This window comes from Mustela nigripes, chromosome 5, assembly GCF_022355385.1.
Source record: "Mustela nigripes isolate SB6536 chromosome 5, MUSNIG.SB6536, whole genome shotgun sequence".
In the NCBI taxonomy this organism is placed as follows: Eukaryota; Metazoa; Chordata; class Mammalia; order Carnivora; family Mustelidae; genus Mustela; species Mustela nigripes.
The window spans coordinates 8,473,522-8,500,477 of NC_081561.1; the positions used below are offsets into that span (position 1 = coordinate 8,473,522).

The window sequence follows — 26,956 nt, forward strand, 5'->3', positions numbered from 1 at the left end:
AAAAAAAGTAGGCATAAAAGGATGCTTTGAAAAGTTGACATCATAGCAAGAACCTGGAAAATCATTTTTAAAGTACAAATCCTTACCATTTTAAGAGTTTAAGAAGGCATAGTAAAATACCAACTAAGATTCCTTTCACTTCAAAATACGGAAACATAACTACAATCACCACTTGGGGAAAAATACCCTCACAGTATTTTAATATATGACAAACAAAAATCAGTCAGAATTCCTTATGCTAAGTCCTTAAATTATTATAGCCTCTGTTGTACCCACGTATGCACCTACTAGTAAAGTCACCATCGGAATACAATGGAATTTTAAGAATGAGATGAAATATTCCAAGAATATCATACTCACAAAATGTAAGTGATATCACTAAGAAGGCAGAAACTAAGCTGTTTTAAAACTAGAATCACTTATACTGAAAATGAAGATTGAGATGATTTTTTTAATATACTGGAAGCAATTCCAAACCCCACTGCTAAAACATTAAAGGCCAAAAGCTTTATGAGTTTTGACTCAAAACTGCAAACTACCTATTACACAAATTTGCTAAAATCTACTTGTGTTTCTTACATTTACCCTATTTAATCTTCAAGCTGTCAAATTAAATTTCAGTTTTATGAGAAAAACTATGATAGTTTTATTATTTAATTATAATTTGAGACATGAATTATTTTTTCTTTAATTAAAAAATCCAAATCATTAAATCTTTTAGCACTTCTTTGATGGATAGTAACAAGTTTTTCTTGTGATACATACTTACAGGATGCAGGGTGCTGATTCCTTTTGTTAGACGGTCTATATTCCACAGAAAACTTAAATCATGTTTTCTCTAAAGAATACTTTTAAATGATCAGAGAAAAGCCTAAGGTCTGAAGTTTACATAAAGCCTTACTACCAAAAAGGCTTCACTTCCCTCTTCATAACAAACTTCTAACAACATATTTATTTAAAAAAATCACAGAATAATTTTTATTTATAATGAAGTTATTCTTTCTAGACTTTAAATCATGTGTTCACTCTTATAACAGAGAATCATTTAAATAATACCAGCAAAAGGAACAAAGACCAAACAATCTCAGTTGATATTACTATATCAATTTCTTTGAAATGTCATGATGATATCCAATTAGTTTTGCAACATGGTCCATTTCCAGTGAAATTCTCAACAGAATGCTAAGAATTAGTCCTTCACACTGACATTTTATTCTAAGGTGTGGCAGATGCGGCTCTCTCGACTGCTTCAGAAGTCAAACAGTTAAACAAGTGCTCTGTGAAAGAGGCTGACTTCATAGCTGACCTATCCACAAACGGAGAGCATGCCTTCAGATCCTTTGGTTTTTATAACACTCCCTTTGGAAAATTAATTATTTGATGATTGTTCCCTTAGAATTCTATTTTAGGTAGGATGAATTACTGCCTATACAGTTTGTGCCAACGTCCTTGACTTCCTCATTTCCACTGTTTTGTTTATCAGATCATATAGTGATGGCAGTCTTATTTTATCCATATTTTTGCTGTAAACATTGAGAAATATACCAAGGACAACTAACAAACCAGACCACACGTACCTAAGAAGAGAAAGAAGGAAAAAATATTAGTATCGAGGTAACAATTTATTGTTAACCACAGAACTGGTGATAAGTTCACAGTAATTCTGCAATAAAATAAAATTTTGCTATCGGAGGCCTACAATGGCATTAAAATAAAAAAATGGTATTTTTAGATCAGATTAGATAGAATTCCATCTCATTTATGTTAAGTATCTACAGAGAGACTTTACAAAATCCTAAATGTAGGTCATCTGAACTTTGAAGATAACAGCAAGTTCAAGTCCATGTCCTAATCAATAGTCTAAGAGTACACTTAAAGCACCGAGTAGGTCAATCTGTGATGGCAGTCCAGAGGTTTATCCCAGTTGGGTAGCACATAGGAGATAAAAAGTTGCACATGCTGAGAAAGTAGGGGAACTGACATAGATTGCTGTAATGTATACCTAGCATATAGGGAAAGAGAAACTAATTTATAGAAAACAATACAGACTGAAATTTATCTTGTGGTTATTTTTAAGCTTACACAATAATAATTTCTAGGTTTGATTCTTCTCAATTATTAAGCAGCATAAATTTAAATGATACGATTTCAAACGCATACTAGACAATTGAGAAAATAGTCAATGTTTTATAGGAAGCCATAAACTAAATAAACTTACAGCATAATTCTCTACCTCAAGTCCTTTGTGGGAGAGGATGACAAATAACAACTTTAAAAACTATGCGTATATATAAATGGTTTCAAATGTATGTGTGTATGTATCAGGGCAAGGTGGAATCCTTTAATCTCAAGACATCACTCACATTCATTTATATTGGAAATGGGGTCACAATCGCATTGGGACTCTGGTTAGGCAATTTAAACGTACAATATGATTTCTTCAAAATAATTAAATTTTTGAAATAGCAGAAGACACATCAATAAACTAGGGCTCTAGATGAAACACATTTTTTTTTTTTTTTAAGAAATTAAGGCTGCTTAGGAGGAAATATGAAACCAGGTATCTACAAGTAGAGAAACTTGTTGAATTAAAAAGTACTTACTGAAATGTGAATGGTTTAGCAAAAAACATAAATGAAAGTACAATGGTCATGGCTTTTCTTCCTGTTGTCACTGTGGGAAGAAAAAAAGGCTGGTTTAGAATGTGCCTACCATCTTGGTAATATTTTAGAAATTACTTTCAACAAATATTTACAGACCCTACTTTGTACCAGATCTGTGCGACACGCCAAGAAAACGATGGAAAGCAAAAACCAAACAGAAAGTCACTGTTGCTGCTGCTATGGTGTTTACAGTCTAAGAAGGGTATAGACATTAAATCATACGGTTAAATGTTAAGAACAACTGTAGTAAGTACTTGATAAAGGCCATGACACTAGGGAGGCAGGTCATCCCTTAAAAACACTCAGTCTGTTAGGAAAGATAGGCTTTCCCAAGGAATGTATGATTAGGTAGAGCAGGGGCTAATCTTTAAAAGTAGTAAGCTGAAGCACACACTAATATCTTAATCACGGTCATTTCTGGGTAACGCCATGAATAATCTTTATGGTCCTCTTTACACATCTGTATTGACTTTTACCTTTTAAGTCTGACCTTCAAGTCTGCCGTCAGGTTTGAAACCCTCCTCCCGGTCCCACCCATGTAGAGAGAGGACCTTGGCAGTATGTCTCCATCATGTCTTCTGCCCCACTCTGCATTATGAGTTGCTCTCCTCCTCTAGATGCTGAGCTTTACTTAGTTTCTCATCTTAGTCATCCTCTATCTCTGGATTCTACAGCTCCTGGCACTTACTATCCAAAGCATAAAGAAATGAACTCCAAATGAAGAATCGGTTTCGGAAATGTGTCAGAGCCTGATTCCCCAAATCTGTTTTTCCTTCTGTATTAGTAAAATGGACTCCCTATTACGGGCATACCTTCCACCTTCTCTGCAGTTAGGTGTTGACATGTGACAACATCTGGGCCAAAGAAAGAGCAAAAGTGCTATTTCTAGGAAGTGTGCTTTCTAGGAAAATTCCATAAAGAGAAAGGTGTGTCCATCTTCTCCCATCCTGCTGCGTGCAAAGACGATGAAGATGGCAGAGAAGACAGAAGAAGCCTGGTTTCCTAATGAGTGTGATGCCACCACACCAGGCCAGGAGGAAGGATAACATGTGGGTTAAGAGCACAGGATGGAGCCAGACTGCCTCGCTTGGAATCCTGATTCTGCAACCTACTAGCTGGTTGACCACTGGGCAAGTCACTTCACCTCCCTGTGCCTCAGTCGATCCTTCGTAAAATGGAACAATAACATATGGGATTATTGCAAGATCAAAATGAATATGTACATGTACAATGGCTCCTGGTACATAATAACAGATATGCATGTGGCCACTATTACTACAGCTGAATTTCTTCTACATGAGACAGAAATAAACCTGCCTGCACCTTCAAGGTAAGGGCGGCATCTCACATTTTTTATACCAATCACAGGGTTTAATCAATACATATCAACTGACATCAAACCCTTTCTGAACAGTTATCTTATGAGCAAAACTGGAACCCAAGCTAAGTATATGAATTTGCAACCTTTCTTGGTAGCATGAGATGACTTGAGAGATTGTGGATACAGCCTGATCTACAATGACATGTCCTCTGTTTACCGTTAGCAATGTAAACTTTAAAAAGGGGAGTCATAAAATAAGTAAAAAGGGGAATCCTATGTGAGTAAGTAAAGACAAATGTTATGAAGCAAATAAACTTTTATAGAGAGAGAGGTATTTATTCCTTTGCTTAATTGACGCTGTAGTATTAGAAGAAGTATTATTCCCCTAAAACAATGAAATATTAAAATCAGGTAAATGACTAATGCATGTATGCATTATAATGTAAGTCCTATGTATCTCTGATAGAAATGGTCAAGTCCAACCCAGTCTCTTCACAAGAGAGAAATAAAGCCCAGAGAAGAGGAGAGAGTTATTCTCCAAGTGACATGTCATTAAACATCACTGACATCTCAATCCAGCGCCCTTCAGGGCAATGCCACACTGTTCCCAATCCTGGGTTTCACTCAGGGCTCTCTCCATATGGAAGAGGCCGATAGCATTTGTTATCTGGACCATTCACTGGGCAAATGCTATAAGGTTAGCACACGGAGTCATCTGTCCTCCTCATGGGGCTTCATCTGTAGCCCCTCATCTGTTTTCCTGACTCCTCCAAAGCAAAACCAGTTCAACCCCCATTCCTCTAAAGTGCCAAAGTTCCTGCATAAGGCAGGTGCATGATAACTATTAGGGACTAGAAAGGATAATCTGATTAATTCCCTAGAAAGTGTACAAATGAAAGGTCCATCCAAAAAACTTTGTTTAAAATATACCTGCCGTACTTTAAGTGCATCAAAATGGGAGTTTTCAGTTGTAAATTAAAAGTGCATACAAAAGCAGGCTTTTTCTCTGAGGATATTCAGCCCATCATACTTTTTAATAAAACGTCCTTCTAATGTATTTAAAAGTTACTATTTAGATAAATGTATATATTTGATTTTAAAATTAACCCTTCAAATAAAAAATTATGAGGAAACATCATTGTCTTTAGAATTTTAAAACACCATAAGCCAAAAAATAAATTGATGAAAATATAACAATTTTCTTTTTAATGCAGAGCAGATGCTGCCCGTATCTTTTGAAAAGCAGTATCAGAGAAAATTTAAATGATTATTTCATAATCTCAGCAGGTGTATCATTCCTACCTGTTACAGCAAGAAGTGCACCGAAAATTTTAATCAGAGCCAGAACAAAGGAGATTCCAAAATACCCAGTGAGGGAAAAAAGAAAAGCATAACCATAAGTCTGAATTGGGTTCTGCAACATATAAAAAAAGCCTGTTAGGAAAATGCAAAACAAACCCTGAGGTATTACAAATGAAATAAAACTACAGATTTTAATCAACTTCCTGAGCAATAATAAGCCATTCAACAATTCAGTAAAGCAAAGATTCTTATTTAGTTCTGATTTAATGGAAAACAATGATGAAATTAAAAATCCCCAACTTTTACATTATGAATCGCTTAAAAATTAACTTACAGGGTAAAGAAAGGATACAGTAAGCTTAAATACAAATCATTTCATTTCTGAAATAATTTCTGATCTGCATATATTATATTAAAGGAGTTATCAAATTACATAAAAAATAATCTTTTTGAACAAGAAATACAGAGGGAACTATTTAATGGGAGATGTTTATTTTTAAAAATGTGATTAGTGTTTACCTTTGAACAAAATGTTACTGCAGGGCTTAATCCACTAGTGCATGTCAATCCCAATAAAATGTACACAAAACCGATTGAATATGAATACAAAACCTATGGTAGATAAAAAAATAAAGTGGATAAGAAAAATGCTATCAAACCAAAGGCAGAAAATGAAGGAGTCACAATATATGGCTCAATTAATCTACTCAATTAAATCTGAAGAACAAACCGTTTTTAAATGACATCATTGTTTCGATATGGCTTAGCTTTCTGGAGATAATGACTGAGCCTGTTTATGAAAGTTTAGGTTTATTTTACGTACATTGTAACATAGCAGTACTGATCCTTCCATGGATACAGTTATATAATATTCATTTATTTGCCTGGCTTGCTTACGGAATTTAAACCACATCTGAACTCTGGGGTTCCAAAAACACACGTAAAACAAAAAAACCTCCCAAGCTACTTATTAAACATCAGAAAACCCAAACATTAAGTTTCTAAAGATATTAACAGATAATGAAACTAAGCAGGGGCATACCTATTGCTGGATGTCTCAGTTTTCCTACAATCTCTCTAGCCCAGCTCCTTAAACTCCTTTTATGCACAATCAGCAGGGCATTGTCGTCATACTTGCGCACCTGTGACCAGTCAGGTACTAATAATGCTAATAATAATGTGCTAATCACGCTCTACATGAATTAGTTCACCTACTTCTCACAGCCAGCCTATGAGTTAGACACTCTTAAATGATCAATCCTCAGTCTGCAGATAAAAGAAACTAAAACTTAGAGATAATAAGTCATTTTCCCCCGATAAGAGAACTGTAAAGCTAGGATATAGATGAAGCAATCCTAGTCCAGACTCTAAGCACTTAACCACTGTATTATAGCAACTTTCTAGCTACTTATACTTTCTTGATTCCTCATCTAGGAAGAGTGGTGATGAATTTCAAGAAAACTTCTGACCGAGATTAAAGACTCCTTAAAGATGCCCATTCTGCTGACAAAACAAAGTAACAGGAAACACCATTCCTATATACCCTTCATGTGGTATGCTCTCTGTCTAGCAAGGGGTTGGCTGTCAAATTAATGTACACATACACATGATAACTTTCCTATATCCAAATACCAACCAGGTAGAAGATGTAAGGAAAGAAAGGGCATTATTTGCAGTAACAACAGCAAAAAGATGAACCCCCTAACAATAACTTCAATAAGAAATATGTTGGATTTATATGAAAAAAATTTAATAAGAATCTAAGGGACATTTAAAAAAAGCCACTTGAATAAAAGCAAAGTCATACCTTATTTTTTTTTTTTAAGATTTTATTATTTATTTGACAGAGATCACAAGTAGGCAGAGAGGCAGGCAGAGAGAGAGAGGAGGAGGGTGATGTGGGGTTCAATCCCAGGACCCTGAGATCATTACCTGAGCCAAAGGCAGATGCTTAACCCACTGAGCCACCCAGGTGCCCCAATCATACCTTATTCTTGAACTGAAAAAGACTCAAGTGTATAGATGCCATTCTCCCTAACTTAACTTATAGTTCAATGCCATACTAATCACAATTAACAATGGTGTTTTCTAGTTTATTTGGGGGATCTGAATAGCCCAGAATAACTAATGGTAGTAATATTCAAAAAACAAAAGGAATATTCCTGGCTAGTCCTAGCAGATGGTAAATGTATGATAAAGCTGCTGTCATCATATGGTTTTGGTGCAGAAGTGAATTCAAAAGAATACTACTCTGAATCCTCCATTAGAATATTATATGATGGGGCGCCTGGGTGGCTCAGAGGGTTAAGCCTCTGCCTTCGGCTCAGATCATGATCTCAGGGTCTTGGGATCGAGCCCCGCATCAGGCTCTCTGCTCAGCAGGGAGCCTGCTTCTTCCTCCCTCTCTGCCTGCCTCTCTGCCTATTTGTGATCTCTATCAAATAAATAAATAAAATCTTAAAAAAATACATTATATGATAAAGAAGGCCCTTCTGCTGGAAAAGTAGATTTTTCAATAAATGATACTGGGGCAAGTAGATAGATAAAGAAGAAAGTTTTTTAAAGTTCTGGTTGGATCAAAGACTTATTTAGGGAAGCCTGGGTGGCTCAGTTGGTTAAATGTCCGATTCTTGATTTTGGTGAGGTCAGTCTCAGGTTACAACACTGAGTCCCATGTCAGGTGCTGAGCTGGGAGTGGAGCCTGCTTAAAATTCTCTCTCCCTTTCTCCATATGCCACCCCCTCATCTCTCTCACTCTTTAAAACAAAAAAATAAAAACACAAAAACAAGCAAACAAACAAAAAATTAATTAAAAAGGCAATCATAACATGAGTAGACAACATGGGTAAAATTCTTAAATCTTCAAAGTTGGGAAAGCCCTTTTCAATCATAATAGGTAGTCAGAACCCATGAAGAAAAGGGGGAATCATTAAAATGACAAACTTCTAAATGGAAAACAATACCAAATACAAAGAGAGAAAAGTGATGAAGAAAGCAAATTTTTAATATGTAAAAAATATCCTACAAATGAAAAAATTTATCAAATATTATACAATAAGCTCTTGGCAGGGGTAGTGGTACCTTTACGTTTTAGTTCTCATGATGTTTTAATGTATTACTTTTACGAAAATGATGACGACAAACTAGTTTAAAAATGCCATACAAGTCCTTAATACCATAACTATTTCATCAGGTTAAACACATCACCACTTCTGCGTCTATCTGCTGTGAAGAAAAAGCGCTGGGGTACTTACCATTTCTGAATTAGAAGCATTATGCAGTTTCATAGCTTTCTCTTGAACATTTCCGATGACAGCATCTGCGCACAGTGCCAGGGAAATAAGGATCACACCTTTAAGAAAGCATAGGAGAAACACAACCTCTTTATTTAAATAGGCGAACAACAATCAAGATTTATCAGAGATTTAATTGGGGTAAAAAAACAAAAGCAGATCTTAAATCACCCTGTTTCAGTAAAAGTTGATTTTTATCTACAACAGCTGTAATGGCCACAGATATGTTAAAAACACAAGTAACCGGCACTAATAAATTATATTCAGGCTTATTTTGTTTCCCTATTAGATCAAATAATAGTTCTGCTTTTAAGTAGGATGGAATGTTTGAAAGGAATACTGTATTAAACAACTATAGAAGAAATTCTTGGGAGCACTACTGGAACTAGCAGTTAGTCGGTTAATTGAAAAAATCAGACGAGGAGGGAAATCATAAAAAGTGTTACCTACATTACTAACATCATTTCATTTAGAACTCAAGAACATGCACACAGTTGCCAAGGTCTTTTCTCTCAGTACGGGTCCTAACTTAAATTATGTACGTTCTCCTCTGTATAAACCACACTTGCAACACACATTGTTAATGCTTTCCTAGTTGTTTCTGTTAAAAAGCACATGGAAAATGCAGGAACTTCTCAGTTGGGTGAAAGTGAAAGAATTCTTTCACACTTGTATGATATTTTTTTACAGTTGTTTCCTAGTGATTTTATTGACGAGTCAACCAAACTGTTTCAATTAACTTAACAGAAACTATTCTGTCTTTCTTCAAATTGTTTTTGAACAATTTAAGTAATATTATTACATGGTTATTGGAATAGGTACAACTGGCATACACAAAGCTGGAAATCAACACTCATGCAAATGAGCATGTCTACCTGAGAAGCAGGCTGTTAACGGCAAGTGTGTGGGACCCTGGTCACCAGCCATGGTGCTTTACAGAAAGAACAAAAGGCAGCGTTGGTTACCTCCAGAAGTCTGATGGGATTTAAGGAAGTTTCCCTTTTGCATTATTTTTTAACAAGGTATAAGCAATTACAGGGAGAAGAAAAATATACGTGTATGCATTTAATAGAGAACTTTCAAGTCTTCAGACTTATTCTTCAATTTGCCTTTTGATCATCTCACTTTGTGGCATTTATTATCAAATCATACATTTTTATCCACCAAACTTGATTCTGAATGCTCTTTTCCTTATTTCAAATATCAAATTTGTCAAAACAAAAAGACAAGCTTCTGTTGAAGACCCTGAATACAATATCCTCGCTACTAACAGGCCATTCGAAGACATTCCAAAAATGTTCTGAGCAATGACAATGGTGTAAAAATACCTGAACTGCACCCTGAAGAGAATATTTAAAGGCAGACATTTATCTGAATAAGTAAATTCTGATATATTCACTTTATACATTCAAAGTTTTATTTAAGTCTACCTTAAGTAACCATCTTAATAGTTAATCCAATCTCTTTTAGATAATATATTGTCAGACTAGGGGCTGTGATAAGTGCTCATCAGTTATTCCTAATGATGAAATACTATTAAGTTTCAATTCTCTTACCAAATATTTCCTGGGGAGTCAGAATGGGTTGACACTACATCACCGTGAGAAGTTGCAGGACTACTGTCACTACCTCATTCCATCATTGTCCCCCATGCGCAGCAAGTGTATACACTTTCTTATCTATTATTTCATCACTTCAGTCAACCCTCCCACTGGCCTTGTGTAAGGCAAGCTATCATCATTTAGCTCTGTTTTAAAAGGGAAGCATAAAGGGGTCTGACAATCTACCCATGATTATAATTTTAAGTGACCTGAACAGAACTGGAAGCCATGTCTCTAACTGCAAATTCTGTGCCTTCTCTAAAACTACTTTTTCATAAAAAAAAGAGTCAATTACCTCAGTTTTCATATACAGTCTTCCTCTTTGTGTTGCTGACATGAAGTGTTCCTGAAAAATCTAAGCCATGTCAGACACATCTATCACTATAAGCTTTCCAGAGTAAACCTCATCAAAGTAGTGATCACTTATACTCTGAACAATCAAAATTGAAAGAGATGTAATAGGTTCCACCAGAATCTTCTGGTTGTCAAAAGGGTTGCTCCAAGAGCCTATACTGGTTACATTTAAATCCACTAACTTAGCCTGGTTAAGAAAGTTAATAAAGAAGGTTGACTCATAGCCAGTAAGTAAAGTTTTGATTCTTGGAAAGAACAACAAAGCTGATGTAAATGATTTTCTTTATGTAATACTTTTCTTCTCATGAATAATTAGAATTTTTTCCCATTTTTCAGAGTTTCTCTGAACACCTTTTTATTTTTTCCCCCCTGCTGAGGATCTACTGGTATAAATGCAACCATATAAAAGCATAAATTATGAAAAACAGTCACGGTGTGACCTTCCCAGCCCAGACCCCTAAAACTCCCTGAGATGGAAGGGAGGAAGGGAAAGCCCAAAACTGCCTTAGAAGGCTGTAGCCCCGGGCCCATGCAGGCCTGGCCTGGCTGGGATGGGGGAAACTGGGTGCTACCAACAGTTAGGGGAAAGCCCACAGAGCTTGCCCATGAAGTCCATGTCAATGGTGAAGTCCAGGTCATGATTATTCTTGGCACTGGCCGCATGCCAGGGGTGCCACAGCTCTCACCAGTCTTCACTGTCAGGTAGTCTTCCATGTAGAATACTGCTCCACCATACGTACAGGGACTTGGGACTGGTGAAGCCTGTCCTCTTGCAGCAGCAAGGGACTTGATATTGAGGTAAGCCACAGGTCATTCCACTTCACTTGCAAGCAGAAGCCCTGGAGACGTGAAAGTCAGGTCTTCTATCTTGATAGTGTAGATGCCCACTCCTTTACGAGGTAGGCCTTGGTAACCAGCTGCATGGGGTGCACCACATCTACCAAGGGCTCCTTGAAGGACACATCTTTAATATAAGACATGTCATAGCCATATACATTCTCCCACCAGTAGCTCTTGTCATCTTTGTACTGCCTGTCTTCAATGGCTGTTATATATAGAGTGGCTTGGTATGGGAATATTAGGCCACCAGGTGCCTGCCACTTATCTGGAGCACAGAGCACCTCACTGAGCACTGATCCATAGAAGAGGCAATAGCTCATCCACTCACTAATGATGTCCACCTTCTCCACCAAAGTGCTTCCTCCGCCTTCCTCTTGATGGCAGTCATCATGTGGTCCAACTTGGCTTTGACAATCTTCACCGCATAATCAGAGATACTGGAACCCTTGTTCCCAATGACCTCGTGGGCTCTAGCCTTGGGAGCAAACATAGAGGATCCATGTGCCTGAACCCACATCCAACACCACCTTGTCCTTAAAGAGCTGCCAGTTCTGAAATGGAGTTTTGGTATGTGAGGCTGTGCACCTCATCTTTCAACATCTCTTCCTGAAGGCCGAAGTGAGCACAGGAATCAAAGTAATAACCTCTGGATGTCATCATCACGTCTTCAGCCATGGGTTTCTTGCTGCTTTCTGCCTGGTTACAGGAGACCTCCATGATGTAGTTTGTTGCCTTGGGTGCCGCCATCTTCATCCATACCTACTCCTCCTCTTGCCCAAAGAGGCCCCTTCCAACACCTAAGTATTTTAAATACTGTTTCTGTCAGGCTAGTAGATGGGATGATAATAAGCTTATGAATAAAACTCAGTAATGTAAGTATGATAATATTGTACACATAATAATTTCTCTTCAAGGTCTTTAGAATAAAAACAATTATTGTAACACATTTATACTTATTTAGTTCTAAATATACTATAATACCTATTCTGTCTGTGAAGAATCTAAATTTTATTTACAAAGGTCTATCTGGCACACTGTAAGGTAACTTCATGGTGGAAAGTTCAGGCACTTTAGATTCTAACCACATTTAGAGCACAGAGTTCAGTATTAACATATAACATAACTTTCCCTCTTCAGCTAAAACAATGACAAATAAATGTACAATTTCAATTTTAAAAAAAGAGAATAAAAAGTTACTGATGTGATTTGTCTATAACTCATGTGTAAACTTCCAGCTCCGACCATGAGAAATTTCTCTACGAGGCACCTAATCGCAGATTTTGACTGGCCAAACAACTTCCTGTCAGGTCAAAATACAAGAGCACTAAAAATAACTCTTACATTGCCAGGACCATAATATTTTTACTATATCTTATATGGAAAGTCTGAAAGCTTTATGTTAGATATGAAAATCACAGATGTCACACCATCCTTTGAAATTCTTACGAAATTGCAAAAGTTCTTACTCTTAAACCAAAATACCTGCAAAATCCAGGAGCCCAAATATTTCCCTTACCTGTCAGGTTGAAATTAGGTGCAATCGTGCTGTCAGCGAGGGTGAACCATATCAGGCCAAGACTCATACATACTGCAGCAGACACATCTGCAATGTTATAGCGCTTCCCTGTGTCAAATAAATGAAAGCCAAGCTCATTACGCAAATGCCCACTTGGCACAGTTTTAGACTATGTGTCTAACCAAGTTGAGCAGGATCTGCTCTTTATACCCAAAGTCAAAAGTGTATGAAGAACACTTAGATCAACGCCTGAGACAGTCACAGAAGAAGGGCTTCTGAGAATTAATGACCAGTGAGCACCAACATGTCCTTGTAAGTCAGACAGAAGATCCTACTTTACATGTTATGAGAGTGAGTAAACAGACTAGAGTTTGTGGACACGAGTGCCTCCTTTACTTCATATATAATAGAAGGTATTAATTTTCTTATAGTTTATACATTTGCAAAGTAACCAGAGCAATTATTCAGGTTATAGAACTGTTTAAGTTTACAACTACCATAATCTAGATTGGTGAGAATTAACCTGTTACAGTGTATCCACATTTCAATAAAATCATGTACTGTAACTTTTTCACAAGGATCGCTAAGGAAATATTATACATGCATGTGGTTTTTAATGGGAATTTGTGTCAGTACTTTTTCCTGCATGAACATTTACCCTAAAATTATATGTGAAGTAGCCAGCAGACACACTTTCATTAGAGGGCCTCTGTGGGCAGGCATCAAATCTAAAAAATGAAGTTGGGCTGTATAAGAACTTCAGTGATACAAAGGCCCTTGATTATCAATGTAAGTATTTCTCATGAATAACAAAATGACATGAATAACAAAAACTTGTTCGACTTGCTATTAGAATTTCTTCTTTACTCCTTTTTCCACATAGCTTGTAACTTAGTTGGGGATCTAGGAAGCCAATAAGCCAGCAGACCTGGTAAAAAAGCAGTTCTGCTCAGGTTAAGCTTACTTCATAGTGAGAATTGCCCATTTGTATAATGAAGGGAGAAGGAGGAGCCCTGAGGAGCAGAAGAATGAAAGAGCTGAAAAAGGGGGTTTTCCAGGTATTTCTGAGCTATGCCTTTAATACATGAACACAGTATTTTTGGAAATGTGGTAGATTCCAGATTAAAAGAAAAAAAATAATAAAATACTATTTTTATCTTTCTTAAATCCGAATTACTGATTTCTAATACTAGGAGATATCACAGAAGTATCAGTGTTTTTATAATACCTTATTTTTATAAGATGTCACTCAGAACTGTTCTAGTATTGAGAATGTTTACTGAAAATATTTAACTAGAGTTTAATGTTTTTCCTAATGCTAGATGCCATAACATATCCTATTAGTTTCAAACAGTATGAAAATATATCATTACTATACCTTGAATAAAAACTCCTCCTAGCATAACAGGAATCAATTTGCAGCACTTGAAGATGACTTGGGTAGGATAATTCAGGTAGCCCAAGGAAGTATTTGATAACCCCATAGTACCCACAGTTAGAAAAGCTATTATCATGTAGGTTTTTCCTGGTATTCTGTAAAAGACAATTTTTAAAATCTTCATTTTGGGACCCAATTCATACTACTGTAAGATAATGTGTTTACAATGTGTAACTGCCTAATTTCTGTTGAATATTTCTAGCACTATTGGTGAAATAGCACTATTTTAAAAGTTATCACACTTATATGAAAGAATGTTGGTAAAAACAACAATTTACCCTTATTTAATCAATCACAAGCGAGAACTTTCAATTGTGTGAAAAAATCGTGTCAGAGTTACATAGATTCTTCCAGATGGTATATAAAAAAATGCTGGTAAGAAGTTTTTTTTTTTTTTAACAGCCGTTCTACCATATATATAAAAACTATCTTGACTAAATTTAGGAAAAAAGAGTTGAGTCTTAAACAATATTGACCCCCATAACAGTAAAAGGCACCTTAACTAATTTTCAACTTCTAAATTGTTGTTCTGTTTCCTAATGTTCCCATCTAGCATTAGGAAAAATACATTCAGCCCTTCTGCTAAAATAACCTGAGCAGAATATCTACAGATATTCTGGAGTGGCAGCTTAAAACTCTAAACATGGTTTTTATTACCACGATGTCAACTTTAACTCTGTATTCCACAAGATGTTACAATAATCAACTCTTCAAGATGGAGATTCTGATTCTCTCCTCACGATCCCAAATCACTACTTTTGGTTCTATCTGAATTTCCTAAAGGGGTGTTTAATTTGGCATCTTCAGAATTTTGCAATATTATTGCAAGCATATGCTCACTTTGACAAGATATTTAATGGTCTAAAATAATCTTGTACAACACTGGTGTGACTAATACATGAAGTACTATTCACATAATCAGATTATGCTGCATACTTGGAAGTAGCTTCCACTTTGGGATTTGTGTTCACATTTAAATCAAGACAACAAAATTCCTCCTTATTTTTTTATTTGGCTAGATATAAGGCAAAATAATTTACTGGAAAATTCAATTAAAATATATCTTTTCCACTTATATTTCAATTTGAGGCCTTTCCTACTTTACTACTAATACACTAGTTAACATTTAAAGTCCATGCAGAAATAACCTGGCATGCACATATGCATCGGTGTTACCCAAACAAGGATTTCTACGCCATCTGTGGGGCTTAATCCTCAGTGAGGTATCATCAGGAAGGACAGCACTGCTCCTCCAATAATGATAGAAGTCAGAGTGGTCCAATTTCCTCAGACAAAAATTGCACACAGTGGCCAGAAAATAAATTTTTTTTTTTTGCCTCAAGTCAGAAAAAATCACAAGGAATAGTGATTATAGAAGTAACAACCACGGGTAGAAAGAAAAGGAACCTAAAATTCAGGAGGCCTATATTCAGAGGGTCAAAACTCTGATAGCAACCTGCTGTATAGATGCATGAAAACCCCAGTCGTCCTCGCGGTGTGTTCAGCCACTGGTGAGACCAGGACATTAGATTCATCATTTTCCTCTTGAGTGCCGCGTGGCTGTTTTATTTAGTATCCCAAATTCTTACTTCTTTAGGCAGGGGGGTGGGCTGTGACTTTCAACAGCCCCTTTACAACCAATGTGACAGATCTCCTTTATTAAAACCTCATGCAAAGTAATAATAAAGTTACAAGGTAACTTTGGTGAAAAATAACAAGTCGTGTATTTAGGGTGTTAAGGCTTACAATGCACCCCCCGCACATTACACATTTGATCCTCAAATGTCAGCGAATTTAAGCAACTCCCTAGAGGTCTAAAGAGAGTTAATTAGAGGCCATGCCAAGACTCAAATACATGTTTTCTGACTTCAAATCCTTTACTCTTTCAAGTATATAGTATTCATATAAACATAGGAAAAAAGAAAGAAAAAAAGAGAAAACTAAGCAAAGAGTTTGGCTACTTAAAGGTCTAAAGAGCAAGGCCACTTCAATTCAGAAATATGTCATTTAGCATATTTTCACTGTAACATACCTTTAAAGGCTTTTTCTAAAAATATTTTTTAATGTGCCTTGGAAATGAAAAAGTTTCAATTCATAATTATATTTATTATATGTCTGTAAATTCTTCTCCTTCATTTATGTTTAAATCAACACAAATTATTTTATCTTTAAAAATATGGTTATGGTAAAAAAAAATGTTATGGTTATCTGGTTTAAGGCTTGGGATAAACATGGCTGGAGACTCACTCCCTATTTCATTTGGGTAGATGCAAGCAAGGTGTATTTTTTTTTTTTTTTTTTAAGTAGGCTCCAAGCCCAGTGTGGAACCCAGTGTGGGGTTTGAACTCAGGACCCTGAGATCAAGACCTGAGCTGAGATTAAGAGTAGGATGCTTAACTGACTTAGCCACCAAGGCACCCCAGAGGTGTATCTTTTTTAAAGGAGATAGATCTTTGTGTTGCTTTCCATTTTATAAAGATAGCATTAGATTATTTTACTTTGGAAACAGACGTCCAGCAGTTTGCAATTGGTAATGAATCATCATGCTTTCTTATACATTAGTCTTGACAGATATATTTAATTATTCTATCACCTATATGGCCGAGTACCGCAGCTTCAGAGCATGAAAATAATATAGACGCTAACCTCAGATTCAAACATTTTTTTTACTATCACTGCTAGAATAATTTATTGGCAATAAAGAGAGATTGAGAGGCAAAATTAGAACTATGAAGGAATACTGCTATGACAGACTTAAATATTTAAAATTTTACAGTTACCTTCAGACAAATACCAAAAACATTTTTGTAAGAAAAATAGTAGCTGTGAGTATTTTTTTATTTTTACTGAAAGACTAAACATTTCTATCATTGAAGACAGGCTATCAGTATTATAGTTCCTTGCTGCATTTAAACTGTTCAGTGTCTACATGAAATATTCACATCTTAGAGCCTGGTATGACAGGATAACCACACTGACATTTACTAAGAAGGTACATTCAACTTCCTAACCTCCTCCTGTTCATAATCAAGTTTTTATTGCATATTGTTCTGTGTACCATTAAAAGTATTTCAAGATATTTCTCAAATTAGATAGTTAATGTAAAATGTTGTCAACAAACTCCTTTGGCTCTGATGAAAAAGCATGCTTCTCTGATGTCTAAACATGCAGTCTCAGTGACTGCACACTATAAAGAACACAATGTTAAACAGGATATATCCCACAAAATATTAATCATGCATTTTAAAAACCACTATAAAAGTGACATTGATCGTTCATTTCACCACTTTGATCTTTCTTAGCACTGTAAACCTTTTAGTAATTACACTCATTTCAGTTAAATTTATAAAAACACGTATGTACATCTGAATACTTTGTTTCAAGATATATTTATCATAATTTGATCCTAAACCACATTTTTCTGATAACATTACACTAAAAGAGAGACCACTTTTTTCAGTGTACAACTGAACTATATTTAATATTTTTTTAAGTTGATTATACTGATAAAAATTATTGGGTATTTGATATGTCTTAACTGCAAATGCATATATTTCATGTATAAGATACTCCATATTCCCAAAGAACAAAACAAAGAATTTAACTACTATTAATGATCTGTTAAAAAAATAAAAACAAAACACATACCTTCTCCTTTTGTCCTGAATAAGCTGAAGTTCTATTAGGCCAAATATGGAGTAAAATGCAAACTGTACTAAAGTAAGGTACCAGCCATAGGACTTAAAACCCTCCATTGAAAATATTAATTCCTGTCAAAAGATGTATTAATACTGTTAAATTCTGGGACAGATCAATTTCCTCACAATAAATTCCTACAAACACAACATTTTAAAAAGAACCCAAGGCTCACCCCCAACAACAAAATATAAAAAGCAAAAAAACACCCAAATCTCAAGGCTTCTCGTAAAATCAGAGAAGTTCAGGAGGCCATTCTGAAGAACTGATGTTAGATATTCAGATGAGAAAAGCAAAGGGAAGGAGGGATAACTATGAAGAAATGTTATCCCAGGCTTTTCTTTAAGAACAACAACAACAACAACAACAACAAAATAAAAAAAAAAAAAAAAAAGGAAAAAAAAAAAGATTGCCAAAATTAAGAATTGCCCCAACAATGAGAAAGATAGTTGGTTCAAAGACTCATTTACTGTATAACAAATATATTTCATTAGAAGTCTATTATCTCAGACTTGTTTTTCTATAGGAATCTAATCAGTTCAAACTAATAATGTGATTTTTTGGAATATTTGTGCCACAGATTATATAAAATTTTCTACATGTAAAGGAAATGGCTACTTTGTCAAACATAATGTTATATTATGAAGTAACTTTACATTAATTATTAATAACCCATTAACAAGTCAGTAATATGTATTCCAATACTTGGCTTAACCGACATTTTCTTTAAACTATTTTAATATGCTATTATATGTAAGAGTTATTAGCAGTGTTAGTTTTCACAAAGTAAAAGCAATGTTTATTTAACTTTAAAAGCTTTGCATTGTTATAAATTAAAATCCGACAATTTATCAAACAGAAAAAGATAATTAAAATTTGTAAATTTCTACTTCATATTCCTTTTGGCAATGGCTAACTCTGACCCAAATTTTTTAACAATGGCATTAAAAAAAAAAAAGAAGTTTCTCAACAAGAAATTAAAACCTGTGTTTGATAAAATTTACTATTTTTCATTGTTCTTCATTGTGATATCTGAATTTTTGTATCATCCGCCAGTGGGGTAATTAGTTTTTATAAATATTAAGATTTTTAAATCAAGTTTTTGTTTTACACTAATACTCCTTATAGAATTTTTACAATCTAAGGAACAGTCAATTCTACCGTTTTCTTTATTTATACTTCCTTTTATATTACATCTCTACAGGACAATGGAAAAGAGTACGATAATTTTTAAGATCACTTTAACTGATTAACACTAAACAATACCAGAAATATTAACTAGCTCAACAAAACACATCTATTTCCATTTCTTGAATTATAAAAAGTTTTCTTACATTAGAAAGCTGCCTAAAAAAGCAAAGTTGTTAATGGCTGAAAATACTAATGAATTGACAATTAAGAAGTAGTCCCCAAACATTCTGTTTACACTAGCCTGGCTCTTCACCCATCCAGCCCATGTTCCTGAAGGTCAGGAATTTGCTGCTAGTCAACGGTATACAACTATCCCGTAACATAATACAAACAGAAGACAATTTGTAGCAATGTCAGAAATGTTTTGCACCAATAAAAATCACAGAAAAATAAGGTTCTGACAAAATTAGATTTGAAGAGGAAGGTAAAAAGAATGAGAACACAACAGGTGCTTCATTAAAAAAAGCAATTCAGATGGTACAGGATTAAAAAGAAACTCCTGGAAAAAGCATATAGCATCCTCATATACTTTTGCAAAAATTATCTTTTAATACCACCCCCTAGCTGGATATAGTATTCTGGGCTGCATGTTTTTCTCATTTAGTGCTCTGAAATTGGGGAGGGTATGTGCTTTGGTGAGTGCTGTGAAGTGTGTAAACCTGGTGATTCACAGACCTGTACCCCTGGGGATAAAAATATATGTTTATAAAAAATAAAAAAATTATATTAAAAAAAATGAAATACTGGTAAAAAAAAATGAAATACTGGTAGATTATATATAAAAAAAATTATCTTTTATTATTGAGCTCCAAGAATCAACAACCAACTAAATTATGGCTTTTGCATTATCATTCAATTTTTTTTGGAGAATTATGTTCCAAAATACCACTGAATACTTGAATCACTCTCTTTTAGAAACACATGGGTACAATCATCACCTACATTTTGTTAACGTATTTCAAATTTTTTCATAATTTTACTTTTTAAGTTTGTCTCTGCTCCCTTCTCCCCATCTGAAATATTTAACTGTGAAATTTTGATCCCTGCTAAAAGTAGCAGACTAACTTTTTCTATACTATAAAACTCAAAAATGCAAATAAAGTTGTATCCTATGCAGAAAACTATCTTGGACAAAACTATTAGTAATGACCATATTGACCTCAACTGTTACAAATAGCATCTTATAAATAGGTAACTATTTTTTACCTGTAAATATCCATAAATTAGGTAAAATACAAAAACTCCAGCAACACATATGAAAAACTGAGTAAGTTTGTTAAATCTGCTGAGATTTATGCCAAGTACTACAATGTCATCTATTGACTTGATGTGTGGTGACATTGTCTGTGTTTTGGAAGGGACAGTGATAGAAATATATTTCCTGGAGTTGTTGAACTTGAGATCCATTGTTCTTGTTTTGCTGCATTCAGTGCTTCTAAAATTATCTTTATTGGTTTCCTCTCCTTTGTTCAGTGTTTCTTTTGCTTGCTGAGGTAAGTCCTAAAGAAGGAAATAAGCAATTAAAGCAAAAACATTTGGATCATAAGATATTATGCTCCAAATATTTCACATCACCCTTTAAGAATTATATAGGAAAATCTGATTCTTTCTGGATATTAATATATTAATTCCTCCATACAAGCTTCCAAGCAACCAAAAACAATGTCTACTTTCCAATTTATCTTCTCTGATAAAGACCAATACACCACTAAATATATGCCATTCTCATTTCCACAGCAAAAATCAAAAGCTAACTTGGAGTTTACTTCATCAAAGAAGTAAACATACTTTTATTATGGATTTTGTATGTATTAAAGATATCATTTGTAATTATCTATCCATGATAGTTTATGAGTGACATCTTCAACATTAACGTCAGTCTTTGCAGAAATGAGCTGATGCTCCTTTAAATACCAAGTCAACCGTAAAATGTATTTGTTAATGATGTTTTGGAATAAACTCAAAGAACTTAAGTTATTTAGAAAAGCTAGATTTATCAGAGACAACAAAAAGAAAAATATGCTTTATCAACCGCCTTTCTTAGGTTAAAAGTAAAAGTTTTCTTCCTTTGGAGACAATCATTTTAATTTAAAAAGTCTTTGGGGAGCTGTTGTTCAATGAGTATCAAATTGTAGTTCTGTAAGATGAGTAAGTTCTAGAGACCTACTAATAAGACATAGTGTCTACAGTTAAAAACCCAGTGGTGTGCACTTAAAAATCTGTTAAGAGGACAGATACCATGGTAAACATTCTTAACCACACACACACACACAAAGGGGAAAACATGGAAGCTTATGGAGGTGACAAATGTGTATTACCTTGATCGTTATGGTGATGGTACCAAAGATATACCTGCATGTGTCCAAACTCACTAAATTGTGTATGTTAAACATGCAATTTTTGTGTGTGTGTAACAATTTTACCTCAATACATCTGTTTTATAAATATGAGAAAGAAATATATAAAATTATATTTTATAAATATAAGAAAGAAGCCTCTGGAATTATAAAAGGCCGGAAAACATCATTTTTTGTTAGTCTGTGAAAAACAAAAACAAAAACAAAAACAAAAAACAACAACATGAGGGTCCTATAGATGACTGTCCATTTCACTTTGGATTTATAAACACGAAAGAATGAGTTCCATGTGGAGGTTGAAGACAGAGTGAAGAATTATGACAAAGAACCACCTGAGGATGAAAATATTATCTTCCTAGAAAAGACCTACTATCTGTTACAATCCCAATGGGAACTAAAATTTAGAATAGCTGAGGAAAGAGGATAGAGAAGGATAATTCTGACAGATCTGGAAGTCTTTTTTAAAAGAAACTGTCATGATGGTTTAAAAATGGCAAGAATTAGAATCACTTCTTCATGATCACTTCTCCTTTGCTGTTTATAGAGATTAAGCAAGCTATCTTCAGTAATTTAAATTGGGATCAAGGTTCTGAATACAACTTGTAACTAACTCAGGCATCAAAGAACACTTATTTTACAGGGCACCTGCCAATTTCTAAATAGAAAAAGCATAATTTTAACAAGTTTTACTCTATTTCTTTTCTTTTACCTGTTTCTTCTTCTTTATATATTGTTCTTCCTTCCCACACTGTTTCAATCAGACATCTCTGAGTTAAGACTTTTTAAGTCATCTTGCAGGATACCCTTCAGATTTGACTTTCCTTATAAACCATGCTTTACATGATCTTGAATGGAGAAGAAACAAAAACCTGGAGTAACTACTTTCCATGTGCGTAGGCATGGATACAGAGTACAATTCAAATAAATCTCCTCCCTCCACCCCTTCCAGTCAAGCCTTAAACTGCCCACAATGAACTACTAATACATTCCTGAAAATACATTCCTAAAAAAGACCATGAACTTTCAAATACCCTTGCCTTGCGTTCATGATGTTCTTTCAGCCCAATGTCTTCTTTCAGGATTTGAAATAAGCTTAGTGCTTCTTCCTTTGTGATACCCTCCCTAAATTCCCTGAGCTGGGAGGGAAGAGCACTGGAAAGGCAAGACTCAAATCTTACTTGTCTCGGCATCCTTGGTATCTGGCATACTCTGCGCATATGCACACATACTCCGCACAAATACTCTGATGAACCAAATAAACTGTCCCTTCCCCTGGATGTCCTCAAAACTCCACCCTGCAATCACGTGCTGTCTATCCAAACTGATTTTTCAAATGTACTCTGGTGCTGGCAAACTTTGTGAGCAAAACTAAAAATGGTATAGAAAACAGAGAGGTTGGGAGAAATGTGCAAATGTGTATCTATTTACATAGAGAGATAAATAAAACTTCTAGAAGACCTCTTTCTTACTTTTGTTAGTATCAAAAACTTATCCCCTTCCCCCAACTTCTGCTGGAGGTGTTTGTAACTTAGCAAAATGGCTGGCACACTGTAATGATCCAATAAAATTACAGCTACCATAATGAGAAGCCTTTCCCCAGGGTTAGATTTTGACAGATCTGAGTTCAGTACCAGTTTTGATACTGATAGCTGAAAAGCCTTGCAGACGTTACTTAACCCTCCTAAACTTAACAAAAAATGTGCCTATGGTAGAGTTTTTGTCAGGATTAAATGAAATGAATGTAAAAGTGCCTAGAATATATAGTAAGACAGACCACTAATGTTGGATGCCATTCAATTTTTTTAACTACTGCTAGTGTGATATGGTCTGCTGACACAGATTCTCACCCTTTTGATGTGCAGCTGGAAATATGAATCCGGATTTCCAACCCAGACTTCTCCTCTGGGATCCAGATTTCCATTTCCAAATGCTTCTTTGAAAGCATTTCTACTCATGAGTTCCACTGGCAACTTATTTTAAAAGTGTCCAGGGCTGAACTCACTATGTTCCTCCAAACAAACCTGCTCTTCCATATAGTCCCAATGTCACTTACTGGTATGATGCAAAAAATCTGGAACTTATTAGACTCTTTTCTTTTCCTCACATTCTATATTTTGCCAACATTCCTGTTGACTCTACATCCATAAATGTACCAAGAATCTGTTTCTGACCCTACCATTAGCAGCTGTTTTCTCTTGCCTAGATTACTAGATTAGCCTGTTTATAATCTCTTCTTCCCTTTCCAATCCCTCTTTCACACTTAACATGAATGCTCATTATGCCTCACTTCTGATTAAAGTCCTACAAATTATAAGCTGGTTGATTTCTGGACTCTCATAGCACTTTATAAAGATTTTTACAAATACCTAGATCAGAATGGCCTAACTTTTTGTTTTGGGGTCTGCTTCTCTCACAAATTTATGACATCTTTAAGGGAAGAGACAAGACCATCTTCATAATATTTTCACACATAGCAAAAGTGTAAGATATGAAATGGAGGGCTCTATTGCACTTTAGTAAGCACCATTCAGTCAGTAGCATCCTGCCCCTTTCCGACAATTTGCTGCTTTTAACACACCTATTAGCAATCTTAGGAGTCGCAGATCTGTGCCAGACATGTAGAGTTAAATCCCTTCAGCACTGTTACTTCTTGGATATCTGTGCCAAAATATTGACATCTCCACTGAAATTTCCCACAAAGCATCTGAAATGAACATGGAAATAAATTCACTTCCTTTGCTTACTTGAGGCACCAGCACCAGAAAATCTGCCCTACAAGGCCTTGCATTCAGAATGCACTTTTATTAATCAGAACATCACTGGTCAGTTCACGTGACAGATGATGCTGTGAACTCCGATACCTGGTAACCGTGATCCTTAATGCTTGCCACATGCCTTCCATTTCACTAACGATGGATATTAATCAACAACTAAAGAAACTAGGCCAATGCCCTTTTGGTGCAGGAAAACTAAAATCAAGCATAAAAACTATTTTCAAATTAAAGGAGCTTTAATTTGCTTTGCTTTAGGAATTCACAATAACCCCTTGAACTAAGAACAAAAAACCCACAGGTGTGAATCACTGGATGAGGCCTCTTCCTAAAGTCAACACAGATATTTAATGTTACTTGGGGGTACAAAATAACTGCTAAACTGGAATAAAAAGGCAGCAATTTCTAGAGCATATTGATATTTAAAAATTATAAATAACTGGTGGTAACACTGACTTACAATGACCTACTTAAGTCAAAATTATTTCAATTAATGTCTTAATCTAGTTTTTTTCCAATCTTCAGAAGAAAAGTCTCCCACTACAAAAGGGAAGAATATGAGGAAATCATGTCATCACAGCGTAAATAACCAGAACAAACTTGATTCTGTATTTTGTCACACTCAATGTTACAAATAAAATAACTTTGCCACTATATATAAATTAAGTGAACTCTAAATATTGTGACCTATGGGTCGTGATTATAAAACAGTGAAATACAAGAGTCGGTCTCATGTCTTTGTACACCCTTCATTACACGAAGTTCAAGAAACCGTGCGCTCCTTCTTGATGGTTACTCTATTTTTTTCAAGGGATAAAATCTAAATTTAGGAGTTGATATATATTAAGAAATTAAGTACAAATTAAGTACAAACACTGATGTAAATTATTTTCAAAATGCTGCTGTAGCTCTCTCTTCCAAGCTCCAAACTACCCCAATTCACTTAGGAAAGCATTACTCCAAAAACCAATTCTCAACATCTGAGGTCCTCATGGAAGAAGCGCATATACCCAACACTAAAAAACCCTCCGCGAGCACACCAAAGCATTCCACCTTCTTTCAGTATTTCTTGGGGGGGGGGGAGGTGGGGGAGAAAATGAAGCTGCACAGACTGGAAAATTTGCATACTTCCAGTGGAAATTTATCACCTAGGCTTAATAACCTGGCAAGAACAATCACCTTGCACTACAAATGAAATGTTCGGCAGAGTAACCTGAACCCTAACAGAGAACCCGGAAGTCGCTCTCAACTAAGATACAGCCCTGGGAACCCAGGCGACAGACAGTCCTCCGGAGGCCCCTTATTCTAAGCCTAAAAGGCCCTCCTGGAAGTGACCTCAGAGTCCACGGACGGGGACCTCAGGGAGTTCTAGCCAGCCAAAGGGCGGAAAGGGGGCGAGGAGGAGGACATACTCCTCCCCAGAAACCCAGCCAGTAGGTTTCCGTTCTTTAAAATACGAAGTCCCCGGTGCCTTCCATCCCGATCCCTCAGGCCCGTTATTGATGAAGATAAACTACGTCCAGATTCTCTGGGGAGAGGGGCCGTCTGGGTCCCAAACACGGCGAAGGGCCGGGGGTCACACATCTACTCCAGAGTCGGTATGTCACCTGAAAGGGTGACCCCAGCCCGAGTGGCGCCAGCCAGACGGAGCGCTCCCCCTCCCCAAGTCCGTCGCCATCACCTCCTGCTTCTCCTCTCCGCCTACTCCCGCACTTTCCACAGCGGTCGCCGCCTCCTCGCAAGGTGCTCGCATCCCCGGCGCCGCGCGCGCCACTTCCGCCTACGTGTCTCCTTGCGCGAGCGCACTTGCGCGGCCCCGCCCCCTCGCCGGTCTGGGGCCGTTCGGCGGCGGGGGCGCGGTTACCTCTCGCGCATGCTCTCTCCTCTCCCGAACGCGGGAAGAGCGCAAAGTGAGCTTGAGGGTGCGAGGGATGCGCTTCTGCAGCCTCTGAAAATGGCGTAGGAGCCGTGAACGTCGATCGGGTGGGGAATTGTCAACCTCCGATCAGTGTTCGCTCGTTGCTGGTCTCTGAGCCTCTGCAGCTTTCCGGGTTGCTGAGGCCTAGTCCTCCCTGGGCCCTGGCACCCGGTGGGCCACCACGCAGGAGACCATGCAATGGCCCTGTGCTGACTTGGAGAAGGAAGTCTAGTGGAGAATGTTGAATCTGGATTTAGAAACCCTTGGCTCCCCTCTTCCCTTTTCTCGATCCAGATGAGTTGGTATGGTCCCTCTACCTGTCTCTGGTTTCATGCTCTTGCCTGACTTGCGCCTGCTTTCTGGTGAAGGTGGACTGAAGGCGCACTTGGATTGCTTCTGACATTATAATTCACCTCGTAGCTACAGCAACCCCAGGCCTTGCAATGTGACACGAATGTTGCCAGCATTGTTTCGACAATGCCACTTACTGCTCCGAATGTAAAGCCCATGGCTTTACCAGCTATCAAAACTATAAACATTTATCCTGCATTGAGGGCTGCATCTACAATCACTGGGATTTATTGAGATAAACACCACGGTGGGATAGCTGTGATATTTTTAGGTAACAATAAAATGACATGGAAGGCAAAGATTACTGCAAGGAAGCCGGGACATTTTTGAGTGCATGATTTAGA

The 26,956-nt window shown here is 36.3% G+C and overlaps 1 protein-coding gene and 1 pseudogene across 3 annotated transcripts; both read right to left on the reverse strand.

Moving 5' to 3' along the window:
• Positions 1-950: 950 nt before the first annotated feature.
• SLC35B3 (solute carrier family 35 member B3) lies at positions 951-26,136 on the reverse strand. 3 transcript variants are annotated; one of them, XM_059399412.1, is made up of 12 exons: positions 26,025-26,115; positions 24,151-24,276; positions 22,282-22,417; positions 20,422-20,715; positions 17,977-18,098; positions 14,269-14,423; positions 12,891-12,998; positions 8,541-8,638; positions 5,806-5,898; positions 5,287-5,398; positions 2,604-2,673; positions 951-1,577 (listed from the first exon to the last, which is right to left on the reverse strand). In XM_059399412.1, the coding sequence occupies exons 4-12, from the start codon at positions 20,620-20,622 to the stop codon at positions 1,427-1,429; spliced, it is 1,110 nt and encodes a 369-aa protein (XP_059255395.1). In that variant the 5' UTR covers positions 20,623-20,715; positions 22,282-22,417; positions 24,151-24,276; positions 26,025-26,115; the 3' UTR covers positions 951-1,426. The 3 variants fall into 3 exon arrangements, with proteins under 3 accessions (XP_059255395.1, XP_059255396.1, XP_059255394.1); XM_059399413.1 differs by lacking the exon at positions 24,151-24,276; XM_059399411.1 differs by lacking the exons at positions 22,282-22,417; positions 24,151-24,276 and having other exon boundaries at positions 26,025-26,136.
• On the reverse strand, positions 11,103-12,129 carry LOC132018477 (protein arginine N-methyltransferase 1-like; annotated as a pseudogene).
• Positions 26,137-26,956: the final 820 nt, after the last annotated feature.

Bases quoted from the DNA above. Each gene is read 5' to 3' on its own strand.
- SLC35B3 (XM_059399411.1), bottom strand. From the start codon at position 26,096: ATGCGAGCACCTTGCGAGGAGGCGGCGACCGCTGTGGAAAGTGCGGGA. The intron at 20,716-26,024 runs GTGATGGCGACG...TTCCTTCTTTAG, and splicing joins GCGGAGAGGAGAAGCAGGAG to GACTTACCTCAGCAAGCAAA. The intron at 12,999-14,268 runs GTATAGTAATGA...TATTTGACACAG, and splicing joins AGGAGGAGTTTTTATTCAAG to GGAAGCGCTATAACATTGCA.